We start from the raw sequence: 19,619 nt of genomic DNA on the forward strand, positions 1-19,619 counted from the left end.
TATTTACAGTATGAAAAATTATATTTTTTAGTGCACTATCGACCGCCAGCGTGCATGCACGCACTGCATACCTACCAAAACCGGCCCTGAGTCGTTCCAAGCGAGACTTTGTCGGCCTCCCATCCATCTTTCCTATGTGTTATATGTATAACCTTTGGCCCAAGTTTGGTTAGATTTGTTGAAATCCGGTCGTGTTAGAAATAAAATTGGCTATTTAGATCCTGAAACGCGTCGTGAACAAAATGGTGTCAATTTCTTACCGAAGTAATATATTGTGTAAGAGATATGGTACAGTACATTGCAGACCAACTAAAAACAATTTACGTGCAAGTTTGACTACAGTATAATTACAATTAATAACCTGCCAACAATGGCCACTGGCATTGTTTGGAGGTTAAAAATTGAATTTTTAGTGTCTAGGGAGTGACCATTGTTTGGAGATTATTTTGTATGCATTTTTGTTCAAAAATAAATTGGCCTTTGTTGAAGGTTTGACTTTAAATTCGGTTGATATAAAATTATAAACCAATCGTATTCAATAAAATATATATCATATAATTTTGTGTACTTTTGCGTTGCAGTTTTATTGAAACAATATTCGATATCCTTGAATTTTTTGGTTGCACCTTTTTGCTAAATTTCTGATTGCACTACTGATGGGTAGTAAGAAAGTCTTTTCCGTACCCATCATTAGTTTGGCCAGCCTACAATAAAGCGGCCGAGGAATGAGAGAAAAAGCCCCACATATCCGGAACAGACCGAACGTGAAAAATTCCTGGGAATTTTCCTCCCAGATTCAATTCAGGTCTTCCATAGTAGTGGCCCTTTATAGTAAGAGGTTGGCATTCTCTATGACTGATTTCTATTGGCTAATGAACTCACGTGTTAAATGGATGCCATGTTTCGTCGACAGTTCTCTACTTCTGCCATATGACAATGGCTGTTCGGATACTTTTCTCTTCACCACAAAATAACAAAAATTCCAAATTTTGTAACTTTTGGTTGGACGAATTCATCGGAGAGGAGGAAAATAATGATAGTGACTCAGAAGGATTCGGCGGAAAACTTTTATAATATCCTTTAAAACAGTAACTGGTCGGTACTGGAAGGCAATATTTGCACTGCCTGAATTCATGACTATTTTATTTTAGAAATAATTAGTACCTTAGGCAAAATTGTAGAGAAATTTGATTCTGTACTTTATGAAGCATTGTTTGAGGTATCGTATTACTTTTGTAAAATCAGTTTTTCTCGAGTCTCACATTTGTTACGAGACCCATCAGTGGCCAAGCGGTCTTCGTTCCCTGAACACTGGGAGTTCGGTTCGTGGATTCGCGCCGCGCCCGACCCACGAACCTGAATAGGGCTGGGGCCTGTATAGGACCACGTAGAGTTTTCCGGGTTTTCTCCACTTCTCTAACGCCTGAATAGGGGCCAGTTACCCTTAAAAATACCTCCCGGAAGGCATCCCCCTAGGCAGATCGCCCAAGTGTTGCGTTGCCATAAATTTAATAAATAAACGAACATTTGGTACTTCACGACTCTCCCCCAAAGGAAAGTTGTTTTTATCATAGAAATAACATATGCCTTAGAAAGAAGAGAAATATACTCTAAACAATTTACTCTAAATTCAATCATTTACTTCTATTAAAAAATGATCTAAAATGGAGCAGAATCAACCCTATTTAAAACTGAGAGAACGATTTTTCAAAAGAAAATGTATCCCAGGAGAACTTTCTATAGAACACTGGATCCTGTTTAGACGTTAAAAACTCACATCAATGCATTGTTCATTTCTGTGGTGATTTCTTATAACCGTGAACGAATCAAAAAAGGGCGAGACGAAAGTAACAAGAACATTTATTAACTCACATACATCCAACTTGGATCTTACACAAAAGGACGCCTCCTATCGTAAACAATTGACAAAACGAAAGTGTACATTTATCAGACAATAGACAAAGACTTAGCTTGTAAATAATTTACCTTTTGTATATATATAACTGACAAGGTCAAGTTTCAAATTATGAAGCTCGATCCCGAGCGATCCCTTGACGGTCGGACACAAAAATGAACGGATAGCGCCTAACTAAAGCGCGGTTTACAATGACGAATATGATTAACCTTAACAATTTCTATATAGCCTACAAATATCTACGGATGATCCTTCAATTTCTGGCAAAATCGCTCTTTCGTATATGATATGATACTTTACATTCCTAAATCGATTTTCGTATCCTAAATCTGTACTTTTGTACATTTTCAGCAGACAAAACAAATTTCGAGCTATCGTGCAATGGTAGTTTCTGCCACAACACAATAGCTCGAACTTTGATTTGGTTTGGTTTTGGCAACAGCAAAATCATTTTAATGCCTATTTTCTGTTTAATCGATAGTTCATATTTTATTTATTGTAACATATATATAAACTCTTCTATTGTAATAATATATTTCATGATTTTTGTTTTTAGCCCACTAGTGGCTGAGTGGATAAAAACCACTGAATACTTGTATTGGATCGCAGATTCGCATCTCACCAACAGACTGGCCGGGTTTTCGTTCACGTATTTAATACAATGTTAGCCTACATGTAAACGTATTTGAACATAAAGATGTTTATTATTACTTAGTTTATAGTAAAAATGTTAATACAGTATATAAATTAAGGGAATACACTACAAATAAAACTATCGAATTCAACTTTCGATTGTATCTAGGTGACAAGCAGCTAAGTAAGCAAATAGCATAATGCGTTTCATAGAAAACAGAAATATTTTGCCATTGGTTTGGTTACTTACGGGGTGTTTCACCAATATTGCCTAATCGTGGTATTTGTAAATCCGGCGATTAAACTAATACCGAGATTACTGACGCGAGGATTTCACCAAGAAATTTTAGCGAAGGATTAGTAAATTCCGAGATATTAAGAACAGGATTAGTGAATCCGATAATCTCGACACCAGCGTTACTAGAAAATTTTCTTACACTTTACTTGATTGGATATTTCGGAAAGACGTAATACGCGCTTAGATAAAAACATGGCAGAAAAAAAGAAACGAAGTTCCGACTTTTCTCATCAAGAAACAGAATACTTAATGGAGTTAATCGAGAAGTACAAACATATAATCGAATCGAAGGAAACGAATGCCGTATCCTTAAAGAAAAAAACTGAAACGTGGCAAAATCTAACCGAAGAATTTAATACGTTTCCTGAGGTTTGTAAACGGGACACAAAAAACTTGAAAATTTTGTAGAAAAATCTGAAACAGAAAGCCAGAAAAGATGTGGCGTCAAATAAGCGAGCACGGATGAGTACTGGAGGAGGGGCATGTGCCGACATCGAGTGCCCTATGCCACCAATTACCCAACAAATTTCCTCCTTAATTCCTGAGAAATTTACGCATCTCTCAAATCCTGTTGAGAGTGATGCCGATTTTAATGTCCCTGTCGAAGGTAAATTTGTTTATATCTAATTATACTCAACCAAAACTAAACAGTAATAAAGCAGTTAATAATAATAAATGAAAATTTATTAAATACGGTTATAAACATTGGTATTTATTTTCAGACAATGTGACCGAATTTCCTGCATTACTGCAACAGCAATCGGGAGAATCAAATAGTGAACCTTTGAATGCATCAAATGTAAGTGTTAAATAGTTAATTAATACCCCTTTCCCTTTGTCTTTAGGATTGTATTTTAGCGATCTTTTGTATATAGAGTACTGTAAAATTAGCATAAATGTAATAAAACCTTAATCAACAATTATAACTTGATGTTAATATAAATTATGTAAAGTATTTTAATCATAATAATGTTTTGATACTATAAACTAATTAGCCAAGCAGAAATTAATTTTTAGAGCTATATTACTTTTTAAAAATAATGTTCATTTATATATCACACATATTTTCAGATACTCATACAGGATTTATGTCTAGTGAATGCATCAGAATTTTCTGATGATTCAACAACAAATGAACCACCCAATAATAATCGTCGCAGTAATTTTAAAATTGTTGATAAATATGCACTAGAGTATCACAAAGCTCGAATTCATTTTTTAAAAAAAGAACATAGAGCTAAAATGAATTTTATGAAGGAAGAGGATTTAAGAAGAAAGAGAGCATAACTGTAGCATCGAACTCCTGCAAGAAGAAAAAAGAGAACAACAATTAAGAATAGAATTACTGCAAAAAAAAATAAATAAAAAGCATTAAAAATAGTCTTATTAATAAATTTAATTTTTATAGTTATTTTGTTGAAAATTATTTATAATTTTTATTCAATAATTTATTTTAATCACACATTCAAATTTAATGAAAGTGATACAGAATTCTTTCAGAGGTCCAAACTAACTATTGAATGGGATTTTTTGACTTAGCATGATACATATTAACAATTAATAGACTAATAGACCAATTTAATGATTAAAAATATAAATTAACATTATAAAGGAAAAGAAACAAAAGGACTAGTACACAGTATATATAACAATTTTTATTTATTTTTGTTTTCAAGTTCTGTACCTTTTAACTAGAAATATGTTTTTATCTACTAATTTATTAAAAACTGGAAGCGTAATCTAAAAAACTGACATTTTCCAAGAAACTTTTGTTGTTTATTATTAAATACAATACTGTCTATATTAATTTGCATTGTGTTTAATTAACTTATCAAACACAACTGATAACCAAATGATAATCAAATAGATAATCAAAAATCTCGAAGACGAAAAACCAAGATTCGTCACATCCAATGCTAATTTTCTCTATCTCCAATTGCTCGTGAAGTAATATCATCCTTACACCTAAAGTTGCCATGTTCTTTTTACTTTCATTGCGTTTCCAGTGGCATAAAAACGTAAAGTAATCAATAACTGCAATAGAGGTGATATAGGATGGTTTCTTCTTGTATTATATGATGGCAAAAGGTGCTTGATTTCGTCACATACATGTACAACAGTTCTTTTATTCTTTTCTTTTAGAAAGTCTATACCTTTCGATAAACAGTTGATCGTCAAACTTTTCAATAGGATTGGATCGATCACAAATTAATCGTCGTAAAATTCGAAAGTAATTTTGTATTATTTCGTTTTCATACACGTACTCTGCAAAGTAAGACAAATCTTCCGCCATGTATGCCGAGATTAGTACACTAATCGCCCGAATTTGGTGGATTAGTCACTAATGCCAGATTACGTCTAATCTTAGAATGGTGGAACGAAAAATCAGTAATCCTGTATTAGTGATAATTGTTAATCCTGCGATTTGCCTAATCGTCTGTTGGTGAAATAGGGGTTAGCTATTTATCACCTAAATGCGCAATAACGAATCCAGAAATCTTTAAAGATGATGCAGAAAAGAAAGAATGTCTTACAAAAGTTTGTACTAACCGAGCTATTTATGGCTGGATGGCCGAGCGGTCAAGGTGGTCAAGGTGACAGCCTACCGCTCTGGGGAACCCGGACTGGGTCGAAAAATCCCCAGAAATTTTTGAGATGATCCGACCGGTTATGTCGGCCGTCCCTCACTATCTGGCGCCTCATTGTGGGCTAGCCGAACCCATAATGGGCTTGCTAAATGAGGCCCTCTTAGTGCCCACAGGACGGAAAGAGTAAAAAAGAAAAAAACCTCAAGCTAGCCCAGCTTTACTCGAACAAAATCCCTAAAGGGGATGCAACTGTGCCCTGCGCATACCCTACATTAGTACTGCAGATTGTGTAGTACTAAAACCATGGACTTAATATTTTGTTCATTTAGATTATCCAAAGAACAGTTGAGGATCCAAAACTCCCACAAACAAACTAAGTGCTTTGTCTGTAAAATGCTATTATATCCACAAAAAGTATTACTGTTCCTTTAAAATGTAATTGCATAGTATGAAAAGATACATTGCTCTAGTTTTATCATGTTGAATTCTTATTAAAAATTTACATATAATTTAAACGCACCTAATAATTTACGATGTAATTGTCGACGGTTGTCTCCTGTAAATTATTGTGTATATATATATATATAACAGTTAATAAGAAGAAATTGAAGAAATCTTAAATGTATTCTCTATGTTACAAGCAACCGCGAAAGAAAATTTAACCATTTACGGTTCTATAATATAAAGGATATACGTTTACAAGATATTTTAATTCTATTCAAGTTAAAAAGATTGCAGTATATATTAAATACTGTAATTTTAACAGCTGTATATAAGCAATAATTATCCAATAAATCCTCAAATTCTCGGGCAATAATCTGTTTCTAAATGACGCTTTAGATGCTCTTGAACAAAATTTAAAATTTCAATATAAATTCGATTCCATTAAATTAGAATACGCATATTTTCCCACTCATCTTTTGTCGTTTGATTCGTCGAGTCTGAAACGTTTAAACTCGATTTTATATTCATTAAATAGTTTTTTTACGAGAGATTTCTAATTTTGTCGTAACAAAATGTAATAAATAATAATTAATATAAATTTAAATTTATTAGTTGTAAATGATGAAACCGAAAAGAGTAAAAATCTCATTCAATGTTTATGACGCAGTTTCTAAGAATATCGAGAAAGCACCATTTCGATGTCAGCCGTCGTTTACGTCAGTTCGCGTTCACACGGTTCTTCCGTCCTCTATGAGAAAATTGAATTTAGAAGCACAAAGTCAAAATAGTTCTTTGTGCGGTTTGTGTCGATCTTTTGCTTACAGATCGTCGGCTCATGGAGTGCAGAGGATAGCCAGTTCCCAAGATAACGCTAGGAGATTGATGTGGTCGGTTGTATTTTTATTTGCTATAGCGGGATGCGGATTTCACAGTGTTTACTTGATACTGACTTATTTATCTTATCCGCGAATGACTATTACTGAAGAAATTCATGCCGATCATATTGATTTTCCTGCATTAACTGTTTGCAATCTCAATCCATTAAAAAAGAGTTCCATTCGAGAACATCTTTTGGAAACTCACCAGTCCGTATCCGAATTTTATAACCAGGATAAATACGACGACGACGACGACGAAATCGAAGAGCGAGGAATATGCTTCAGATCGGAAAACGAGTTTTTAAACAAGAGTAAAACCATGGACTTAAGTGACGTGTGGATGAGCGTAATTGCGACTAAAGATAGCTTGATGAAATGCGGACATCAAGCGCAGGATTTGATCACTCAGTGCACTTATAATGCGAGAAATTGCTTTAATGACAGGTAAGTTAAAATTAATTTTACATTTATTAAGATTATACCTTTTTAATAATTGAGTAATATTCGTAGTTCGACGATAGTTTTATTGGATCAATATCCTTCGCCCCGTTATGGTTTGTGCCATACTATCGTAGTCGATAAAGAACCTTTACGGAAAGTTAAAAAGACGGGACTTTCTTTAGGTAAGTTTGACTTTATTTACATTTCTGTACGGATTTAAGTGAGAAATATTAAGTTCGTATAATTTTAGGATTGAGATTGACATTAAATATAGAGCGCGAAGATTATTTGGACTTGGTGTCTCCCGAATTTGGTGCACGATTACTAGTACATCCGAAAGGAACGTATCCTACCCTGCAAGGTGGAGGTGTGGTATTACAACCTGGAACTAAAACTTATGTCGGCGTGAGAATGGTAAATTATGATCGATTATATCTCTATTTATCTTTGAGCTTTCTTATGAAAGACCGCGTAATTTTGTCTTTACTGCGAAAATAATTTTCTTCTTCCAATAAAAATAAAATTTTATTTTTACGTTATATTTTATAATTGTAAATTTTACTAATATTTTTCATTTGACGGCCGGATGGCTGGGCGGTTAAGGCATCGGCCTACCAATCTGGAGAACCCATAATTGAATCGGGATGAGAAACTCCCTTGGAAATTTGAATTTTTCGCGGGTGGAATTGTCTCGGATATGTCGGACTCCTTTCCTTACCATCGGGTTGTCCTCATTAAGGACCTGGTAAACCCATGATGAATATGGGCTTTTTTGCCCATATTCATCGTGGCCCCACGAGGCGAAAAAAAGCCAAATATTATATACATTGTTTTATGAATAAAATATAAAATGAACTATCTCATATAATTCTAGAGGAAGATCGAGAGATTGCCCGCGCCTTATCGAGGATGTTACGATAACTTTCAGAGTAGTCAACTGATTCATCTCTTACGAAAACAAGATCAAAGTCAAGCTCCTTTTGCTGTCATTCACAATGTTTACACTTACGAAGTAGGCCGTATTATCGTATTTTTAAGTTCTTATTATAATAATTATAATATAATTTATCGTTAATTTAATAAAAATAGTATTGCCAAACTTTATGTCGCGATATTCATCTTCTGAAAAACTGCGGATGCGTCGAAGAAGTAACTCCGGTAAACAATAAATTCTGCGATCCCTGTAACACAACACATGGTAAGTGTCGTAAACAAGTTTCTTTACTTACGTTTGCATCGATTAACAAAATTTACGAAACAAAGCGAGATGTCGCACAAGATTTTATAGAAATTTTACCAGAGCCAACGTGGATCACGATTGCCAGAAGTTTTGTCTACCCGCTTGCACGTAAGTTCTTTATATTTAAAATTTCTTCTTTATTAAAAATAATTAGCAACGTATTTGTAATTCGGTGTTTTTAGGGACGTAAGATACGATCTGACGGTATCGAGGTCGGAATGGCCAAACGTTCGACATCAAAAATTACGTATTGAAAAGATGGCCAAATTTAAGACAGAGTTTAACAGTTTTTCTTACGAATACGCTTAAAAACGGAAGTGACGAATTAGATGTGGATAATCTTAGGTATTAATTAATAATATTAAAAAATGTAAATTAATTTGTGTGTTATATTAATATATCTAACGTCAATTGTTTTCTAGAAAAAATTTCTTGAGAGTTCACGTTTATATTCAAGAAATGAATTACCTATCTGTTAGAGATATTCCCGCTTACACGGTAATGCTTTAACATATTACTAGAAATTATTTTCAATAAACATGTTTTATATAATTGTAAAGTAGGTTTTTACGACTGTAACTTAAAACATATATACAATAACAATAAAAACATGTCGAAAAAAGCACGATTCTTAAGATCGAATGGCGGAGGAGGAGACATTAAGAGAATAGTTATATAAAAATTGCGGAAACGGTCTAGAGTGGATATTTTGGACATTTGACAAATTGTATGCTGCACGCGACTGTATATCGATGAGGTCAAGAACCATAATGTTGCTAGGTCAGGTCATTCAAACGTTAAGAGAGTTTCTATCTGTCATCGAGGATTCGCTACGAATTATATTTACATTTATTATAGGGATATAATACTTATTTTAAAAAATAATTCAATTATATTATTGAAAAATTTTCTTTTCAGCTGCCTCAACTCTTTGCCGATCTTGGTGGATGTCTGGGATTATACATAGGTGTTTCCGCAATAACCATAGTAGAAGTGTTGGAACACATGGCTAGTGTTATGGCATTTCTCTATAAGAAAAGAAAGGAATATTTTCCAAAAAGTAATTCGGTTAAAAAATCAGAAATAAAAAAGCGACGAATTAATTTTCGATTGTCGGAAAGAAGTCACGTTCAAAAATATTCTAAATCGAAAGATTGTAAGAGAGGAAATCATTAATGAGCTTCTAATAATTAAAATTTTAATGATATTTACGATTGTTTACTTTAAAATTTCATTTTAATATAAGTTTAAATAAATCATTTTGAACCAAAATCGCAATATTTACGTAATTAGGCTATTTTACAGAGTATTCAAACCGGAATCTAAGCGAATAGATTCATAAAATCGAAATGATTCGTTCGATCCTATTCTAATTTTTAGATCAAATCGCGCTGTTTAAATTATTTTAAATTGACCAATAAAATTTATTGTGTGAAAAATATGACGCAGCTTATATTTTGTTCGGTTAGTTACGGTAAGGCAACACTTGGGCGATGCCTTCCGGGAGGTCTTTTTAAGGGAAACTGGCCCCTATTTAGGGTATTACAGACGTGGAGAAAACCCGAAAAACTCCACATGATCAGCCCGTCCGAGCGAGGCTCAAATCCACGACCGAATTCAGAGTGTTCAGGGTACGAAGACCGCTTGGCCACTGGTGGGCTACTTATATTTTCACTAATATTTACATTATAAATTAAAGCTAAATCAAATAGTGTTATATAATAAAATGAAATGTAAACAGCCGTTCATTTACTACGATAAATATTGTATTAACAGTGATGTAACTATAGTTTTGAATACCCGTCAAAAAATCCTGAGATCCCTATGGGCGCGTTTTTTATGCAGCGCTCGAGAACCGCTTTACAGCTAATCCTCTGAAACCCGTTTCTAATGGCCAACACTGCTCGTGACGTCATTTCGCTATACTTTCGCTGCATAAAAAAACGCGCCCTATCTAAAACAAATACAAAAGACTTGTTCTTATAAAATGAATTTTTTTTAACTTTAATGATATGTAATCTTTAAAATATTAATATTTGAAGACATTCAAGCAGAACCCCCAAATCTCAGCTCCTGTCCCGCGGAATTCTGAGAAGCCAAGCTGATATTAGCCTATGTAGCACAAATAAAGTTGAAATACTTCATTTAAAAATTCGATATATTTTTTAGAAAATGTTTGTATACTACACAAAAAATTATTTTGGAATATTACTGATATCTTATGTTTGCATTTACGTGCAATAACAACATTTATATTCGGAATTTGTATATTTACGAAAAAAAAGCAACATTCTTTGATCGTCAAATAAAGCATTTGAAATTTTAGTTCGGTTACGCTTTGTTCCTGAATATAAAAAAAAAAAAGAAAATTTTTCTGAACTTATTTGTTTGGGATGTTTCAAGCGACCCAGAATGTTGCTAGAGTGTTCTGTTGTTAAACAGAATCTGATGCTAAATAGCAAATGTGTTTTATTTTCATTAAATTTGACCATTCCTTTAACTTTTATAAAATAATTTTAAAAAATTCAACAAAATTGGGTTACTTATTCTGATTACAGAATTAAATTCCCATTCAAAATTCGAAGCTAAGTGGCATTGAGAAACGTTGGAAAAAAAAATACGTACAATATTAAAATATTTCTGCTTTCTCAAAGTTAAGACAGCAGCAGCTTTATACAAAGAAAAGCAGCATAAAAAATTTACGAACAACCATTTTTCTCTGAAAGACACTTAAATAAACTCAAGAAATTTTAATTGAAGTGTCTTTATCCAGGACAGTCCAAAGAGGAAGCTGGGGATTTTTTCTCGAACCAGGAAAAAATTTAAGGGCCTATAGTGGTTTTGGGTACACACTAGGCGATAGTCAAGTGGGCGAGTGTCATTTGGGCGACAAACAAAAATTTTTGTACACTTAGCAAGCATACGATTTGGCGGATTTTTGTTTTGTTTATATATTTCCAATATTTACAAAAAAGATATAAATAAATATGGTTAAGACGTGTGAAGTACGAGTTATAAGTTATAAAGTATGAGTTACGAATTATTTCCAACTTAGATCAAGGAAATGTCTTGGAACAACGTACCGTAGCATCGTTAATTATTGTATGTCTGAAGCCGTTAACAAAGCATATCAAAGAAAAGCAGTTCTTCGAAAACAAGTCCTATCAGAGAACTTTATATTAAATACAATATACATAAAATTAAAAATACATTATAGTTTTTTGTTTTAATGTAATTGTCTTTATTTTTATGTATATGTTAATTTTAAGGTAGATATCAATTATCCTCAGAGACTTTACTTGTAAAAATAAATAGGAAAGTACTGTATGTAACGTATATAAATATGTTAATTATAAAATCGTTCTTTTAACTCGTTTTTTTTAAAAAAAAAAAATGTTTAAAATTTACGGGGGAGTAATTATTAAAATGGCCATTCATTTTTATTGAAGAAAACAAAAAAAAAATTGTATTTTGTCTATGAATCATCTTTCATTTAGCATCTTGTTTGATAACTCTTACTAACATGTTAGTTATTTCAGCGATTTAATAGTGTGCTGTTTTGCCAAAACTTATAATATACAGAAGTTATTGTGATAAAAGAATTTAAAAAAAAAAAAGTGTTAGGTATCATCTTTTAATAAAATGCACTTAACATGAGCATCTGCTTTTTTACAGTGAAGTCAGGTGACTGTCCCATAGAAAAGTTCTGCAGCATCTTTTGGAATTGCAGGATGAATTTAGAATTTTTCTGCTTGGGAAACCGGAATTAGTAGTGTGTGTAATGTCGAATTTGTAGCAATACTGTCCTATTTTGGCAGACATTTTTGAAAACTAAACAGTTTGAATGTGTCACTGAAAGGAAAAACTCAAATATTCTGGATACATAGGACAAAATTGAAGGCTTTTGTGAAGAAGCTAGATGTTTAGAAAGCTCTTATCGACTGCAGTGTTTCTGAAATGTTTTCATTGCTTATCAAATTCATACAGAGTAAGCTGATAATAGCTCTACTATAAATTCTGTAGTAGAAAGAGTAGCGGTGCACCTATATGCACTGAAAAACCAGTTTGAAGACTACTTTCCTCAGATCGACAGTCACACCTACGATTGGATTCGAGATCAGTTCTCTGTAACAACGAGTGTTATTTCAGAATTAAACATGGTGGGTCAAGAGACTACTTGGGGTGACAAGACACTAAAAATAGTCTTTTGCAAAAATTCACTTACAGGAATTTTGGCTCTCAGCTCGCGAGTGTACAGAAATTACAAAAAGTGCTCTGGAACTGCCCCTTCAATTTCCAATGAGCTACCTGTGTGAAGTTTGTTTTAACTGCAGACATTGCAGAAAATCCAAGTACAGAAATCTTATTCTCAGACCTAGTGCAGGTCAAACATTAATCATTTGTGCAATTCAAAACAAGCTTAAATTCCACATTGATATTTACAATTTAAGAAAATATGCAATTTTTTAAATTTACATTATTATAAAACTTTATTCAGGAGGAATAAACCCCTGATTGTACAGATTTTACCCATTTAATTTAATTTTATTTTATTTGTGCAAATTGTATAGGTAGCTATATCTATTTTTAGTAGAGCAATTATATTTTTGCTTCATAATTTCAATCAAACCTTACCGGTATCATTTGTAATAAAAATAAAAACTGAATACACTGCAATAAACACTTATGTAATGGCACCTTCCCAGCTTAGGCACACGAACCCTGATAAGGGAAGAATACTGTAGAAAAAGTTGGGAACCGCCGGTGTAGACAGATCTGCCGTCGTGCGCCACGGGCAGTGATGTATGGTACCTTAAAATTAAAGATAGACACACATTCCTTATAATAGTGCTTCCTTATATAGACTGCTATTCTAAACATGCAGCCGATACAGCTCTCGACTGTTCTATTATCGGGTGCTCATTATGTTTTACATTAGCAGGACTCCCAATAAGAAGAGTGAAGAAGCAGTTTGCTTAAGTGGATCCTATTGTACTGTACACACACATAATTTTAATTAAAAATGATTGATCAAAATAACTTTTATAAACTAAACTCGAGACAAAATTAAACAGTTCAGAATGATGGCATTTGTGGAATTTTAAATTAAATCTCGTCAGTGGTCGTTAAAAAACTTTCAAACAATATAAAAATCCACAGTATATTTATAAATTGAAAACAATACATTTATAATTTGTGGAAGAATAGGAAAAAACCAATTAATATATATTGATATTTCTAATAATTATAAATACACTAAGTTTTATGTATAAAAAAAAACACAATAAAAACTTAAAATGTTTTAAAATTTTATTATAAACTAAGAAAGCAATTTCATTAACTATTTACTAAAGAGATTCATTGCTAGAATAATACAAAAGGATAAAAAACTGAAGAGGTACAGGTACTGTACATTAAAATACAATGAAGGTTATTCCTGTACAACAAACATTTTATAAAAATACAAACTGCTTAATTGAAAAACCAGAAACATTTTAATTTATAATAAGTCAAGTTCTCATTTTTTTACATTATTGTATATTTTGATGAGCTATTCCTCTGAAAAAAAAAAGTATTTAAAATTACAATTTATGAAAAAAGTTATAGGTAAATAATATAGTATAAAAGAACTTAAGTGCAAATTAAATTATTATGAATTAAAAAACTAAACTCAATATAAATGATGCTATTTTTATTTAGGATTAGTAAATTATATAAACATTTTCAAAAATACTTACATAAAAAGGCACTTACCAGATGCCTTTATGTAAGTAAGTATTTATACACAGTATAAGCATTTTTCAATAATGCTTATACTGTGTATAAATTTTAAAAATACTTTGTTCTTCAAAAATTTCTCAGTTTAATAAAAAACACGATTATTTATATGTAAAAATAAATTTATAAAATAACTTACTTTATAGAAGTAGAGAGATAACAGAACAGCAATTATTCCAAACATAAGAAAGCAACTTGCACAAAAATTTGCAATAAATGGAACTGTGTATAGGACAAACTTTAATCTTCTTTCAATTTCATTATTTATTATAAATTCCTAAAAATATAAGAAAAATTCTTTACATTTTTTATAAATAATTTAATCTGGTTTATTTTTAATAAGTGTTGGGTTCAAAAATATTGCATTATTAATAAAATGAGTTTTACAACTATATTACTAATTTAAAAATTTTATAACCAACTTTGATAAGTAATTACTAGTATGTTTAAATTTTTTGTAAGTATTTTCGCAATGATAGAAGTTACATTTTATGTTCTGCAATATAAACTTTTTTTTTGCTTTATAACTCCAGCAAAATGTTTTTACTGGAGATCATTGTCATCAGGTAACACATTTGAGTAGATAACAAATAGTAGACCAATTTGGAATTTCAACTTCACATATAATATGCAAACAAAAACTGTAGTGGCAAAAAAATTTATATATATTTAAAATAGTTATTAAAAATAAAACAACATATCTATTGTTGTAGAATGTAGATTACACGATAATTACACCAATGCAAAAGCAAGTTAAACTAAATGACTCTCTAAAACCGCTTTCCAGGCTGTAAAAATGTGTTAGAGCAGGCATGTTCAGTGGCATACTCAGGATTTAATCTTGGGAAGAGCAGAGTTAAACACAAACTTTTTAGTGCAAATTAAATAAAATTCCTACCTTATGTAACTGCTAATTCATAAGTAGTATTGAAATAGACACGACAATATAACTGGAATATTAGGAAAAGATTTTTGGAAAATTTTTTAGTGTCTCTTTCCTTTTTCTTTGAATGTTACCAGGGCCCTTTGGCCTCTCCTCTGGGTGCATCACTGGGTATGTGTCCTTAAAGTTAATATATTTTGCTTTGTTACCTGATAACAATCTTAGAAGTTTTTTTTAAAACTCTTTCCACCCTGTAGCACTAAGAGTGCCTTATTTAGCAAGCTCATTATGGGTTTGGCCAGGCCCACAATGGGGCAGCTGGGTGGTGAGGAACAGAGGCCAACATCTGATTGGACCAGCCCTCTGAAAAACTCCTGGGGATTTTTTGACCTGTTCGGATTTGATCCAGGGTCCCCAGAGCGTTAGGCTGTCACCTCGACCGCTCGGCCACCCAGCCGAAACAATCTTAGAGGTTGGAAACGTTTAATTTCAGCAAAATCATTTTAACTATAAAAGTTATTTTTGCTTTATTTAGTTTCCAAACTAATCTCCAGTTAAGTATCTTACTAACTTAACACAGTTAGAAATCTCAATGAATGCTTTATAATGAAAAGGAATAAAATAAACATTCATAAAATTAAAATTTTATTCATTCAAAATTTGATTTTTTCATATTAACATTTACAAGTCACTGAGCATTCTGCACCTCTGCTCTGATTCAATAACTAATTCTTGCTATGTGGCCACATTCTTAAACAGTGCAATGCTGTCTCAAGCATTGCATCAAATCATAAAATGGGGCATCTCAACTAGTGGAATTGTTCTCTGAGCGGAAGATTTAGATGACATTGCATAGTTTAATAGTGTTGTCATAGGAGGAAACTACACAATTACCTTAATAGAATAATTTTTATTTCTTTTACTTGCTTTTATCAGCAATGGTTTTGATAAAAACAAATTATAACAATCAAAATTGATGCAATTACTATGTAATAAAACTTAAGACATTGTGATTTTATTTTCATTTGCAGCCGCTTCAGTTCTGCAGTGCTTATAACAAGCTACCACCGGTACTGTATTTATAACAATAAACAGCAACTGATAGCAAATGCACTGTCTATTGAAAGGTACAGCTTTTTGTAAACTAAAATGCTGTACCTTTCAATAGCTTTTCAATTCATTTTGTAATCTGCTCAAATGTAGGAAATTAAATATGTTGGTATAAAGTAAATTTTTGTTAACTGGACCTTTAAATATGCCTTCTCTTATTGGATACAGTTTTTAAAGATAAATATATCTTTAAAAACTGTTCAAATGGACAGAATGCTCAAGAAATTTCAGATTTAGGATTTTAAAAGCAGTTATGTCCATTGCTTTTCTGTTTTGCAATATTCTATAATATAAATTTTATTCAGCATGATTACCTGCTGTTAAGTTTTCAGCAGATGTACCAAAAATGTATTTAAAACCACAGAGGAGGAGAGGGTAGGACCATTTGAATTTGAAAAAGCAGAACTAGAATTGACTTAACAACTTAGTAAGTTATTAAAGTAAAATTTAAAGCAAAAACAATCTTTGCATTAAGTTTTATATTCATGTTTAACATTACAACAAAAAACTCACCTCATCAAACCAAATAACTGGAAAATATGTCACATTGTGAAGATATGCAAAGTGGCTATTATAAAAAAAAATTTAATCAATTATTCATAATTCATTTCATATTTTATATAAACTAATATAGCGCATTACAAATTTTTAGATTCTATTGTAATTTGACAGTTAATATTTTTTTACTTTTCAATTTATATTCAACATCTGTTATTCATGATCTAGGATCAAGAATCAGAATTACTTAACTTCTAATACTTAATTTCTGAAGCAAACCAAATACTAAATTGATTAAAAATATTTTAAAATTTAAGTTAAATTGATTTTAAATAAGTATCTTATAATTATATGAATTTATTAACATGTAAGATGGAATTATTTTCTAATATAACTGAAAATTAAAATGTTTAAAATTTACTTAATAAAAAACTAATGAAAGTTTACACATACTTAATTTTAGTTACATTTTGCAGAATTAGATTTATTTGTAATTTCATAGCAACATTTATTGGCATTCCCAGATTCTGAAAATAATAATTATTATATAAAAAAAATTATTAAAAAAATAAATCACTGCTTTATGTAAATAATAATTTAATGTTTTAATATTTGTTATATCAAACTGAAAATGGTTTAATGAATATTTTTTTTTATTTGTTACAGTAAAACCTGTCATTAATACACTAGGGGCTTTGCCCTTGACTGCACTCAGCAGCTCAACGCCAGTATTTTGCATTATTTTGTGACAATCTCCACAAATTATGTTCCAATTTATAATTCTTTATATAAATATAAAATTAATACTGCTGATTAAACAACAGAGTCAAAGAATAGTCAACGGTAAAACAAGATATATGTTACTTATATAGAATAACATGGATAGACTGCTCTGTTTAACAACTCAGACATCTTATTCTGTAAGGATTTAAAGAAGGAACTTAAAAGTAAAACTTTTGTCAGGCCCAGTTCTTTACGACAACCTCATGTTAAAAGTAAAATCCTCTGAAGTGGGAAGGACTTCAGAGATTTTTTACAACATTCTATTCTTGCCTTTAAATGTTCCTCTAAGATTACTTTCATGTCAGTGCATAAGTGAAATGAGAATAATGTAGCTTTATAAATATAATAAAAATTTAAGTCAATAATTCAAACTAAACTTCAAAAGAGAATAATTACAATAAATACAAACAATGTGTGTTCTCCAGATGTGTTATGTGAATCCTTGGAACATGGAAAAAATAGTCATATGTTTCAGTTTTAGCAACATTTGAGTCTAGGTAAGTTATTTAACCTGTTTTTATAATATTGATAAATTTACAATCATGTTTAGTAACTTATTTTTAATGTTGGCATATCAGTTATTTGGTTCGTTATGAAGTTAAATAATACACAAAACACATTATTATATCTAAATAACTATATATAAATATCTAAATTTTATTCCTAGTACAGTGGGTGATCGGTTAACGAACAAATTGGATAATGAACACCTTTGCAAAAGATTTTTATGATCAGACGACGAATACGTGTTTGGATAACGAACACTTCACTGAACAAACAAAAAGAAGTGATGGAAAATAATGAATACCGATTGATTTTCCCTTGTCTTCAGGTAACAATTCAAAACCTTTCAGAGCGTGGGAGACATCAACATTGACGCTCAACCCGGTATATACTGATCGGATAGTATTCCTCCAAACTTCGAAACTCTCCCTTGTAATTCCAGTCTTTTATTTTCCTGACAGAAACAATTCTTTTATAGTATTCATGAGACTGTCAGGTGGGCACTCATAAAGTTTTGCATTGGTTTTTATTTTCAAAAGGTGAGAGTATAATAGAAAAGGTAGAGTGTGGGCAGAAGATGTCTGATGTTGCTGGGCAGTATGGCTTGAACAGGTAGAGCTACAGTAGGCTGCAGTTAAATCTTATCTAAGAAATATACAGTATAATCAAGAAGACTCAAGCAGCTAAAGGAGTAACAAAAATTACATCTGAGAAATAAAGAACATTGAAGAGCTCATAATGGAATCTAAAACTGATCTGACGACAGAAGAATGCCAAGAACTCTTGAATGAAGAACACCAAGAAACTCAGCGAGATATGTTTTCTTCTGAAAAAGAGGATTAATGCTGATATCTGCTATTAAAGATCTTTTGAAGAAGTGGGAGGATGTCAGAAGAATGGTCTTAGAAAGGCATCCAAACCAGGTTGAGGTTAATAGGCTTAGGGATCTCTACAGTTACAATGCTATTAATTACTTTTGAAAAATCCTGAAAAAGAGAGGAAAGCAATCGACATTAGACAGATTCTTTAACCCCAAATAAACAGAAAAAACATGACTAATAAAAATGCAAGACTGTGTATATATGTATTTTTATTATTACATATAAACATAGTAATAAAGTATATATTTTTTATTTTTTATGGTCTCCAGAATGAATTAATCAAATTCCCATAAAATCCTATAGTAAATCGATAATCGATTAATGAACAATTCAAATAGCAAACAAAGTCTTGGAACGAATTAGGTTTGTTAACCAATCACCCACTGTATATTTTTTATCAATTTTGTTGTTTATAGCTGTTGTACTATGTCATATTCCAGGTGATCAGAAAATTATGTCAAGGGTTTGTATAAGCTTATAAACTATTATACATGCACATGAAAAATTGTGCCATAAAGAGACATCAGTAATTCATTCTGTTTAAAAACTGAAAAAATTTAAATAAAATTTAATCTTACTGTCAGTAAATCTATACGAGACTGATGAGTTCTTATATCCGGTTTCAATCCAATAATACTTTCCAAGCAGTTAGGATCAGAATATAGAAAATGAGGGTAGGACAACAAAACAGGTATTGCTAAAAATAAATATGTAGTAATATTGTATTAGATTTCAATTTATATGT

General features: G+C 31.5%; 2 protein-coding genes across 2 annotated transcripts in view; one reads left to right on the forward strand and one right to left on the reverse strand.

The window, feature by feature from the left end:
• Positions 1–6,588: 6,588 nt before the first annotated feature.
• Positions 6,589–8,935, forward strand: LOC136975166 (acid-sensing ion channel 4-A-like). The gene is made up of 8 exons (XM_067270206.1): positions 6,589–7,200; positions 7,267–7,379; positions 7,448–7,611; positions 8,072–8,209; positions 8,287–8,395; positions 8,461–8,545; positions 8,620–8,782; positions 8,860–8,935. The coding sequence occupies exons 1-7, from the start codon at positions 6,629–6,631 to the stop codon at positions 8,744–8,746; spliced, it is 1,308 nt and encodes a 435-aa protein (XP_067126307.1). The 5' UTR covers positions 6,589–6,628; the 3' UTR covers positions 8,747–8,782; positions 8,860–8,935.
• A 425-nt stretch (positions 8,936–9,360) lies between these two features.
• The window catches only part of LOC136975195 (scavenger receptor class B member 1-like), a 41,869-nt gene continuing 31,610 nt past the window's right edge, over positions 9,361–19,619 (reverse strand). Inside the window, exons 9-13 of the mRNA XM_067270231.1 lie at positions 19,453–19,571; positions 17,160–17,233; positions 16,722–16,776; positions 14,355–14,492; positions 9,361–9,465 (exon numbers count right to left, since the gene is read on the reverse strand). Of these exons, the coding sequence (XP_067126332.1) occupies positions 9,361–9,465; positions 14,355–14,492; positions 16,722–16,776; positions 17,160–17,233; positions 19,453–19,571 (491 nt within the window). The remainder of the gene's footprint in view (positions 9,466–14,354; positions 14,493–16,721; positions 16,777–17,159; positions 17,234–19,452; positions 19,572–19,619) is intronic.

This window comes from Centruroides vittatus, unplaced genomic scaffold (genome assembly GCF_030686945.1).
Source record: "Centruroides vittatus isolate TY-2023 unplaced genomic scaffold, ASM3068694v2 contig_364, whole genome shotgun sequence".
Taxonomy (NCBI): domain Eukaryota; kingdom Metazoa; phylum Arthropoda; class Arachnida; order Scorpiones; family Buthidae; genus Centruroides; species Centruroides vittatus.

Coding starts and splice junctions, on each gene's coding strand:
- LOC136975166 (XM_067270206.1), top strand. CDS start 6,629: ATGAGAAAATTGAATTTAGAAGCACAAAGTCAAAATAGTTCTTTGTGC. Junction 8,210..8,286: donor ACAATGTTTACACTTACGAA/GTAGGCCGTATT, acceptor TAATAAAAATAG/TATTGCCAAACTTTATGTCG. Junction 8,546..8,619: donor TTTTGTCTACCCGCTTGCAC/GTAAGTTCTTTA, acceptor CGGTGTTTTTAG/GGACGTAAGATACGATCTGA.